Raw genomic sequence first — 11,634 nt, 5'->3', positions numbered from 1 at the left:
GAGCCACTGGTTTCTAATCATCGACAAAGGCTTCCTTCGCGTCTAATTTCTGTCCAAGAACATCAAAATCCACGTATCTTTCACAATAGCCCATGCTTTATTGCTTCCCGGCCACCCCATTACTGCTTAGTTGTTGTGATTTTAACGTCGGACGCGTCTCGCGCCACAGGTTTCTAATCATCGACAAAGGCTTCCTTCGCGTCTAATTTTTGTCCAAGAACATCAAAATCAACGTATCTTTCTTTCACAATAGCCCATGCTTTATTGCTTCCCGGCCACCCTAGTACTGCTTAGTTGTTGTGATTTTAAAGTCGGACGCGTCTCACGCCACTGGTTTCTAATCATCGACAAAGGCTTCCTTCGGTATGTCTCGTAGCTAGTATTATGTACTGTTTGGACGAGTATTATTATGTATTGTTTGGACCAATTATGTCTAATTTTTGTTTGCGTCATTAGTTTTTTGAAATTTGAATGGTTTAACGCTTTCTAACTTCATTTGCTACTTTTCATGTTATCATGCATTTCGATCACATAGCATGTTTCATTTATTGTAACCATCTTAACTTCGTGTACAAATTGAACCATCTCCTTCGAAATATGAGGGTTTCAAACGAGAAAAACTGATATGTTACAAAGGAATTTCATTTTTTTAGCTAAATGATCCTGAAATTGAAAAACTACAAATTAACTCTAAAAAGGCTGAAACTTGGCATGGTATCATCATTTCACTCACATAGCATGTGTCAAAAAATTGAGAGGGTTACGGCAAAAACTGGATACACTTCGTGTATAAAGTGGACCATCTCCTTCGAAGTATGAGAGTTTCACACGAAAACTCATTTGTTACAAATGCATTTCAATTTTTTAACTTATTTCAACTCCAGACTTTTTCTGCATTCACTATGCACCATTCTAAGCCACATCTTCAGAATTCAACCCTTTCTAACTTCATTTGGTACTTTTCATGCATTTAATGGCTTTTTAAACAAAATGATCCTGAAATTGAAAAGCGCAACAAATAAACACTGAAAAGGCTCAAACTTGACATGGTGTCATCATTTGACACACATAACATGTGCTAAAAAGTTGAGAGCGTTACGCCAAAAACTGGATGAACTTCTTGTACAAACTGGACCATCACCTTCGCAGTGTGAAGGTTTCACATGAAAACTCATCTGTTACAAAGACTTTTTTTAACTTATTTCAACTCCAAACTTTTTGTGCATTCACTATGCACCATTGTAAGCCACATCTTCAAATTTCAACCTTTCTAACTACATTTCCTACTTTTCATGTATTTAATGGTTTTCTTGAATTAAATGACCCTGTAATTGAAAAGCGATACAGATGAACTCTAAAAAGGATGAAGCTTGACATGGTATAATAATTTCACTCACATAGCATGTGATGAAACGTTGAGAGGGTTACAGAAAAACTGGATGCACTTCGTGTAAAACTGGCCCATCACCTTCGAAGTATGAGAGTTTGAGAAGAAAACTCATCTGTTACAAAGCCATTTTATTTTTTTAACTTATTTCAACTTCAGACTTTTTGTGTATTCACTATGCATCATTCTAAGGCACATCTTCAAATTTCAACCTTTTCTAACTTAATTTGCTACTTTTCATGCATTTAATGATTTTTTTGAGCTGAATGAACCTGAAATTAAAAAGCAATACAAGTGAACACTGAAAAATTTGAAACTTGGGATGGTATTATCATTTCGACCACATAGCATGTGCTAAAAAGTTGAGAGGGTTACAGCAAAAACTGGATGCACTTCGTGTACAAACTGGACCATCTCCTTCGAAAGAGATTGTCATATTTAAAATTCAAAAAGAATAAAAATTAAGATTTTAGAAATTATTATTTTTTAAATAAATGATGTCATATTTGTATTCCTCACATTTTCTGATAATAATGGATATATTATTTGTTGAATTTTGATTTATAGATTTAAAGATAGTAATTATGCCATATTAAATGAATAAATGGCAAACAATGAATAAAATAATATTATTACTTATTTTATTTTCATTAAAATTCAATAATATTATTAATTATTTTATTTTGAATTTTTTATTTATTTTAGATTATTTTTCTATGCGTTTTGAGATTTTTTTAAAAGTGTTCCCTTTGTTGAAGTTTTTTTGAGTTTTTAAATTAATTATTGTTGTTTGTTAATCATTGTTGTTTATTTTAATAATTGTTTGGAATTAAAAAAATTAAATCATGTGACATCAATACGTAAAGGTTAATAGGATTGATAGCTTACTATTATTAAGGAAACAACAAGTGCACATTTGGAAAGTAGTGCAGATAGAACTAGAAAGTTAAGCGTGCTTGGGCTGGAACAGTGAGAGGATGGGTAGCCAACCGAGAAGTTAGAAGATTTGAAATGAGTGGAGTGTGTAAGTGGGTGATTGACCGGGAAATTAGACGATTTGAATGACATGAAGTTAGATGATTTGAAATGAGTGGAGTGGGTGATTGACCGAGAAATTAGACGATTTGAATGAGATATCCAAGCTGGAGTAGTGAGTAGGGATGATTAGAGATTAAATTGTCAAATAATTCAAATATTTGAAAATCAGGAAAAACAATTAAAAAAAAATCAATTTTTGGCTTTCGCGCGATTTCTTTAGGACTAAATGGCCTCGCCCCCGACGCAGGGTATTAGTCCAGGATCGTGGCAAACTGGGACTAAAGAGGGGAGGTCTTTAGTCCCAAGTGAATAGTCCCAATTGCTGAACCAGGACTATAGGCCCTTACCAACCGGGACTATAGGCCCTTACCAACCGGGACTATAGTCCCGTTTTCTACTAGTGACCCACCTGGGGCTTCACTTTCACCACTCCACCTCCGGCGATCTCACGATGTATTTCGACGCGGACTGGGTCGGGTGCCCAGACACGTGCAAGTCGACCTCGGGCTTTGCGGTCTTCCTCGGCACCAACCTCGTGAGCTGGTCCTCGAAGCGCGAGAACATCGTGTCTCGGTCTAGTGTCGAGGCCGAGTACAGATCGATCGCCAACGTCGTCGCCGAGTCGATTGGCTTCAACAAATCCTCAGGGAGCTCCGTCGCCCCCCCACCGCGCGCCACCATCATCTACTGCGACAACGTCAGCGTCATGTACATGTCAGGCAACCCCGTGCAGCACCAGCGCACCAAGCACATCGAAATTGATCTTCACTTCGTTCACGTATCGACGACATCCCAGTTTGCGGACATCTTCACCATAGGATTGCCTACGAATGTGTTCATCGACTTCCGGGCCAGTCTCAACGTCGGTGAGCATCGCGTTTTAACTGCCGGGGGTGTTGGAAGACCGTCACGTCGGACAGTGGGCATTCGTTGTCGGGAGGACAACAGTCCCGCCCGGCTCACTCGGGCGATACAGCACGCACTCCTGCATGCGCGCCCACGACCCCTTCCACGTCGTGATCCCCTCCTTCTCTCCCGGTTCTGTTGTAACTACTCTTATCTAGTGTACCTCTTGTATGTATTTAAGAGCATCTCCAACAGCCGCGCTATACTAGCGCCCCGCCGCAAAAAAGGCAATTATAGCGCGCGCACAACACGGCGGACAGCTCCAGCGGGCGCGCAATAACCGCGCGCGCGCTAAAACGAGTTGGGCGCGCTGGCCATAGCCTCATCCCGCGTTGTGTATTTCGGGCGTCCACTTCCGCGCGCGGCATACTCGAGCGCGCGCGCGAACTCGCCCCTTTTCTTCCTCCTTTGCTCCCGCGCGCGCCGGCGCCAGCGCCCCTGCCACCATGGACGCGCACACCGGCACCCCGCTGACCCCGCTGTACAGCCGCGACCCCCCCCCCCCCCCGCCGCCGCCGCCGAAAACCCTAGCGCGGCGAGCGTTGGCGCTGGCGCCGCCGCCGCCGCCGGAGCTTTGCCGACCGTCGGCCTCGCGCACAGCCTCTTCTTGCCGCCGCGGATGACCACGCCGATGGGTGGCGTCGCGCCGGCGCCGTCCCGTGTCGCCGCCGCACCGTCAAAGCTCCCCAATGCGTCGGAGCCGAAGAAAGGAAAAATATCCGCGAAGAAATAGGCGACGGACGGCTCCGGCAGCTCGAAGGCGAAGAAGAAGGTTGCAGGGCGGCGGACGGGCGCGGCGTCTACCGAAGCGCCGGCGAGCTCACTCGTTGAGCCGGCGGCCGACGCGCACCACGTGTTCGACGAAATGCCCCCAAGGTGAAAAAAATTCCAACTTTTATTTTCTTGTTCTTTTTTCAATGCATCATCATATAGATAGCTTATATTTGCATTGTTCAAAAAACTTTGTAGTCTCAACGATGATGCATACATGTCAACTATGGGTGTTGGGTCCAACAATTCGCATTGGTCTTAAACCAATGGGTGAAATGTCTTTCGATGTGCCTCACACACATACCCATGAAAATGCCGTTGAAGATCTTGCCAAGACCGTCGGAGCTACACGTGATGCGGTGCGTGATGAGGTTAGGGAGGAAGATTCATCTTCGAAGGCGGAAGAATCGTCTTTGGAAGAAGAGGAAGAAGACGAGAAAGATGGTTGATGTGTTATATGTCTTCAACTTTGTTGGATGAACTTGTATTTTGAACTTGGTTTGCATATTGAACTTGGTTGGATGAACTTGTGGGCATGACTTTTATTCATCAACTTGTTTGTGTTAAATTTTACATGTTCATTGCATTTTAATGAATGTTTGAAACTATTTTTTGTTCAAATGCCATATATTTAGGCGCTGCTGGAGCGGCACGCGCGCTGCATTTTTGCGCGCTGCTGGAGCGGAGCGCGCGCGCTGCATTTTAAAGCTGCTACTGGAGCCAGTGCTGCGCGACGCGCCAAACCAGGCGACCAGCGCGCGGCAAACATGTTTCTTAGGCGCGGCGCGAAGCGCGGCTGTTGGAGATGCTCTAAGCACTAAGTGCATGAGCAATGAACATAGACACTGATTGTCTTGTCTAACTGGGAGCTCTTCCTGCAGCTGCCGGTAGTTGCCGATGAGGGAGAAAAACATATGAACTTAATTTGTAACTCTAATAGTACTGTGTGATAGCTTTCGACCGAAAAGACTACTGAAATGTTGCAAAACAAAAAAAATCATTTTTCATACCTAGCTTCTATGTGAAGAGGTTATCTCTTGACCCGGAAATAAATCATATGTACATACCAACATTTGTCACGATGTATTTAATGGTAGGAACGGATTGATAATCGGACAACAGTTTAAAATTTTGAAATAGGATAAAATCTTGATGGCACCAGCAGCTTTGTCTTCTTGTGTATGCATGGCACTGTCCCTATTTTCATAACGTTCCTTATGTATACCAAAGCTCCCCATATAAATAGCACCACTGTTAATCATTGTTGAAAAAATCGTTAACTGTGATAACTGCTTGATTGTTTGACGAGTAAGAGATTAATAGGCAAATTCATAAGTTAATCGATCAATTAGTCAACTAAACGGTTATCCTATGAGTAGGGATTAATCGACAAGTTAATCGGTTATTTGCCCTGACTTCATTATTTGCATCGTTCCTCCCAGTTCCCTTGAGCGGACTGGACACTAGAGACGATGGTGACTGGGCATGTCGTTGGAGCGCGTGGCCGCCGTGCGTGACAAGTCAGCTTGACCAGGCAAGGGACTGCGACGATCGACAGGTCGTCGCCCGCGTCGCCGCCGGCGACTAGCGCAGGATGCTATGTAGAAGACCGCGTCAATGGCGAGTGCTACGTAGTAGAAGAGTATGCATGGATGGATGGAAGGATATCGATCGATTGTTTTCGTGGCATTGGCACCTTCGTTGATGGATGCCCAACCGTGCTGTGATTGAAATTTTCAACAGCATGACTTGCATGCATGCATGACTTGACGGCACAGCTAGCTAGAGTCACATATATACTTCCAGGGCCAGCTGGGACTACACTTGTCTTGTACTGCTAGAGTCACGTCGTACCATGCATACAGACGGTATACTGGTGGGGCTTGACGCAATGTGATTGGAATATTCAGGCCAGCCTTGATGTTGCCTGCTTTGAACAAGTTTTGTTGGGTACACCCCAGTCCAGTGTAACTGGAATATTCATTCATTCACACTTTACCTTCCTCACATCACATCCAAGTCATCATCAGCAACTGGATTGATAAATCTCTAATGTTTAACTAAGTCTCACTCCATGATATATTCGTGAAATTTTATGTGGAGCTCTGTGTAATATCTACTGAGACTCAGTTAAGTGACAATTTGACTAAGATCTAGCCACACGTACGTACGTACGTACCCATTATATAAGCGACTGCAAAGAAAAGCTCTATACATCAAGGTTTTTAGACATCTACAAGCAGGATGGATTGAATTATTGCAAGCAAGAGCTTCCAAGTCGTCATCGGTCGTCGTACCCATACCCATTAAACAACTCGTAACCAGAGCACTCCTCCATGGCGTCCCACAGATCAGCAGCTGCTTCTCTACTGCTGGCAGTATGGCTCCGCGTACCGCTGCTTCTACTTGTTGGAGCGGCACCACCTAGGCCGAGCAGCAGCTGCCAGAGGGAATGCGGCGGCGTCGACATCCCTTACCCGTTCGGCATCGTCGACTCGCCGGACGACGCCAACTGCGCCATGCCCGGCTTCCACCTGACCTGCAACGAGACCGGGATTAATGGCGGGAGCCGCAGGCCATTTTTCAGCAACATGGAGGTCGTCCGCGTTTCGCTGCAGCAAGGTCAGGTCCGGATGCAGAACCATATCTCCAGCTACTGCTACAACGCCATCTCGCAAGGGATGGACGCCGACCCTTGGCAGCTCAAATTCACGGGCACGCCCTACAGGATCGCCGACACCAACAAGTTCACCGTCATCGGCTGCCAAGCGCTGGCGTACATCCTGGGCACGAGCGAGAACGAGTACGCCAGCGGCTGCGTGGCCATGTGCCGGCGGGGAGGCGGCGGCGGCGGCAACGTGAGCTCCGCCCTCAGCAACGGCTCCTGCTCCGGGATCGGGTGCTGCCAGACCGCCATCCCCAGGGGGCTGCAGTACTACGAGGTGCGGTTCGACTCGGGCTTCGACACCACGGAGATCCACGACGTCAGCCCCTGCAACTACGCCGTGCTCATGGACGCCTCCAACTTCACCTTCCAAGCCACCTACGCCACCTTGCCGGGGTTCAACGCCACCTTCGCCGGGGAGGCGCCGCTGGCGGTGGACTGGGTTGTTGGAGAGGAGACATGCGACGCGGCGCGCAAGAATTCCTCGTCCTACGCCTGCGTCGCCGACCACAGCGAGTGCTTCGACTCGCTCAACGGACCAGGCTACATCTGCAACTGCTCCAAGGGTTACCAAGGCAATCCTTACCTGCAAGGTCCGGAGCAAGGTGGATGCAAAGGTTTGTACCAACTCAAAACAGTTTATAGACCCCACATGCATGTTCCATCATCAGTTGATCGACGATTAATTACACAAACAAGGATCAATCATCTAAGAATGAGATACTTTTTCTTCACAAGAAATAATAGAGATTCACGGTGTGCTTCCTAGCTAGGCTGAACTATAACTGTTTTTTATCTGTATTATTAAGCACATGGTTAGCAGAAGAAAAAACCTGCGTTAACTTGATTCCTTAAAAAATGATCTTTGGTGGCAGATATTAACGAGTGCACAGACGGGGAATACCCTTGCTCTGTGCCTGGAACTTGCCAAAATATCCCCGGCGGATTCAAGTGTCAATGCCCCAAGCATACCAAAGGCAACGCCCAAAATGGGACCTGCGAGAGAAACCGCACACTTGGTCTTGGAGAAAAACTCGGTATTGGTACGTCAATATCTCTAATATACGTCTGCTATAAGCCCTCTATTTTTATTTAGTTTGTATATTAACTTCGACCAAAGTAAAACTTAATTTATAAAGTTTCACCAAGTTTATAAAATATAATATCAAAATTCAAAATACAATGTATTTGAGGTGAAAATATATTTAGTGATGAATCTAATGGTACTTTATATGTTAACATTTTTTTCTACTTCCTCCGTTTCTAAATATAAGTCTTTTTAGAGGTTTCATTAGGAATCTATATACGGATGTATATAGACATATTTTAGAGTGTACATTCACTCATTTTGTTCCGTATGTAGTTCACTACTGAAATCGCTTAAAAGACTTATATTTAGGAACGCAGGGAGTATAAACTTGATCAAAGTTTATAAGGTTTGACTTTAAGCAAAGCTAATATGTGCAGTAAATAAAAGCGGTGAGAGTACAATCTTGGTACATAATATTTTGACCTTATACATGTGTTCAAATTCATATTAGTGTCAACTAATTCCATCTTTTAATCAATCCGAAGCGCTTCTTCTTTTTTGCCAATTAATTCCATCTTTTACTCAATCAAAAACACATGTTTTCTTTTTACGCTTTGTTTTCATGTTCCGTTAACTTCTGATAGTGGAACCCGATCCAACAAATGAGGGCTCGTCTAGATGTAACGTAATTAATGCACATCTAAGGCCCTGTTTGGAACCACTCAGATTATATAATCCAGTTTTTATAATCTGTTCTGTCTCCAAACAGGACAGATTAAGGTGTAGATTATAAAAACTAGATGGACAGATTATTAAAAACTCACAATCTATTCTACCCCAGCTAAAATCAGATTATGGATTGCTAATGACCCATTACCTTTGTAAAGTTGGAGATAATTACATCCCTGCCACCGCCATCCTCCTTTTTCTAACAAAACAAAGGACAGACAGGTCATTATGCAATGTAAAACCTGGATTACAGTTTATATAATCTGGCCTCCAAACATGTTCACCTAGATTATTTTTACAAACCAGATTATATAATCTACCTTCATAATCTAGATTATTATAATCTATTATGGTTCCAAACATGGCCTAAATAACTGAATCAAGCATAAAAAAAATACCCACTCGAATCTTCATGTAAAATCAATGATATAGAACTTACATGTGCAATACTTATGTCAAATCTAGATGTGATTTAGCAAAACCGGAATAAAGAAGTTTTCTTTTTTTTCCAAGACGAGAAATGATGACTAACCTTGGCATCCTATTCTTCAGGAGTTTTTGGCGTTGTTCTGATTGGTCTGATCTGCATCCTTGCAATAGAAATTATCCGTCACAAAAGGAGTATCAAGAGACAAGCGTTGATCAGACAAAATGATGAATACTATCAACAACATGGGGGGCAGATACTGTCAGAAATTATGAGAGTAGAGCGTAACATTGGGTTCACTGTCTATGCCAGAGGAGAGATTGAGGCGGCAACAAAAGATTTCGACAAGGCGAACATCATCGGGGAAGGAGGGCAGGGCACCGTGTACAAGGCTGTCCTCGATGTCGACGGCAAGGACACACATGTGGCCGTGAAGAGATGCAAGGAGGTGGACGAGAGCAGGACGAAGGATTTCGTGCAGGAGCTGGTGATACTCTGCCGCGTCGACCATCCCAACATCGTCAAGCTCCTGGGTTGCTGCCTGCAGTTCGAGGTGCCCATCCTGATCTACGAGTACGTGAAGAACAAAACCCTGGAGGACCTACTGCACAGCCAGCCGACCTCGTGCCGCGCCACCCTGGGAACCCGTCTGAGGATCGCCGCGCAGGCCGCCGGAGCGCTGGCGTACCTGCACTCGTTGGCGCATCCGATACTCCACGGCGACGTGAAGCCCGCCAACGTCCTGCTCACCGACGGCTGGGTAGCCAAGGTGTCCGACTTTGGCTGCTCCACCATCGATGAGAAGACCCAGGTGGTGGCCAGAGGCACGGCGGGCTACGTTGACCCGGAGTACCTGCTCGAGTACCAGCTCACCCAGAAGAACGACGTCTACAGCTTTGGGGTCCTCCTTCTGGAGCTCCTAACCGGGAAGAAGCCGCTGTCAAAACTCCGGAAGAGCCTCACGGTGATGGTTCAGGAGTCTATGGAGGATCGCACGCTCCATCACCTCCTTGACAGGGAAATAGTCGGTGATGCTAGCATGGGAGTGGCCCTTGAGGCCACGGAGCTGGCGACTCGATGCTTAGTCATGCCGGGGAGCAGGAGGCCGACGATGAGGCACGTTGCGGAGGAGCTCCGGCAGCTGGCAGATCAAGTGAAACAGCCGCTGGTGTCCGAGTGTCACAGCCTCACAGTCACGGATGTGGGGAGCTCCATGTCGTCTGAATGCGACACAACCACCGGGGTTTTCAGCCTTGAGAAGAAAGTCGTGCTCAGCATGGAATTCGCTAGATGAGATCATGACAAGTTAACATGTTAGAAATTGTTGCTACTCGGTTGTATCTTGGTTGTGTTTGTCGTTGTTTGCTTTATACATAAAGCGGGGTCAGAACCTAGTTTGATATAAACTGTTTGCTGTCTATATGGTCTATAGGGGTATCACGTTTGTGCTCCTTCTATATCTAATAATTGTAGTTTGGGAGAAGATACAAAGGGAGTAGGTGTTTCTACTTATGTAACTACTCATTTCATACATGTTTACTGCTAGGTACAGTTTAAATTTTCCTCTGAGTTTGAGGTTTTTGCTGAAATTTGGAGGTGGGCCTTAGGCCCATTAGAGAATTTCAGAAAATCTACAAGGGCCCATGTAGGTGGTGGCATGGCAAGGTGGTGGGAGTTTAGTCCCACCCCGCTAGTGGAGGAGAGTTTGGACCCCTTTATAAGGGTCTCTCTTCCACATGCTATTGGAGAGTGAGAAGAGAAGGTGCCCTTGCGCACTCCTCCGCCACCCGCCTCGTCACGACGCGCCGCTCATTGCGGGAATGAGCCGAGCCGAGCCGAGCTCATATCTACGCGCTTATTTTTGCCGGTCAGGAATCTCTCCACCCAGCCGCCTTTATAAGCACGCAATCGCCTACACGCGTTCCTTCCTTGACTGCTGCTGCCGCCGCCGACTCCGTCCCGTTTACCGCGTACACGGTCGACGGGAGAGCAGGCCTCCGAAACCTCGCCTCTCCGGTTCCTGTACGGGAGAGGGGCGATTAGGTTTTTGGGGAGCGATCACGCGACTGCTCGCCTCCGTCCGTCTGCTTCGTCTACGTACGCGTCGCCCTCGTCATCGTCATGTCTTCACCAAGCGAAGCTGATCGTCTCCGCGAGGAAGCCGAGAAGAAGACGGCAGAGGATACTGCCGCCGCCGCCGCTGCTGCTACGGCCAACTGGCCGATTGGAGGGTATGAATCGTTTATCCTCTTGTTCGTATTTATTCTAGCAGTACTACTTGTTTGCATAGATGTATCCACTATATGCGTAGTATGTGCTAGGTTAGCTCAAGATCAGTATGTCATTAGTCTAGTCAATGTCATGCTAGTTATTATTTTGTGGATTAATCTACTCGAAAAATTGCCTGTTTACTCAACAATCCAAAAACCTAATATCTGTAGGAATTTTTCGAGTAATGGTTTTGCTGCTGCACTGAAACCGGATAAGTTTACCGATACTTTTTTCAAGCGTTGGCAAACGAGAACCACCTTATGGCTCACGGCTATGAACGTGTTCTGGGTAGCCGGTGTCACTCCTACGGAAACTATCACTCCTGAACAGGAGAAGATGTTTAAGGAGGCCACCGTCCTATTCCTTGGAGCAGTCATTAGCGTGATCGGAGATAAGCTGGTTGATGCATA

At 45.8% G+C, this 11,634-nt stretch overlaps 1 protein-coding gene across 1 annotated transcript; it reads left to right on the top strand.

Annotated features, from left to right (window-relative positions):
* Nucleotides 1-6,435: 6,435 nt before the first annotated feature.
* Nucleotides 6,436-10,522, top strand: LOC123439115 (wall-associated receptor kinase 2-like). Its single transcript, XM_045115862.1, has 3 exons — nucleotides 6,436-7,384; nucleotides 7,643-7,810; nucleotides 9,079-10,522. Exons 1-3 carry the CDS (start codon nucleotides 6,439-6,441, stop codon nucleotides 10,245-10,247), a joined length of 2,283 nt encoding a protein of 760 aa, XP_044971797.1. The 5' UTR covers nucleotides 6,436-6,438; the 3' UTR covers nucleotides 10,248-10,522.
* Nucleotides 10,523-11,634: the final 1,112 nt, after the last annotated feature.

This window comes from Hordeum vulgare, chromosome 3H (assembly GCF_904849725.1).
Source record: "Hordeum vulgare subsp. vulgare chromosome 3H, MorexV3_pseudomolecules_assembly, whole genome shotgun sequence".
NCBI lineage: Eukaryota > Viridiplantae > Streptophyta > Magnoliopsida > Poales > Poaceae > Hordeum > Hordeum vulgare.
This window is presented reverse-complemented; position numbering and strand designations above follow the sequence as displayed.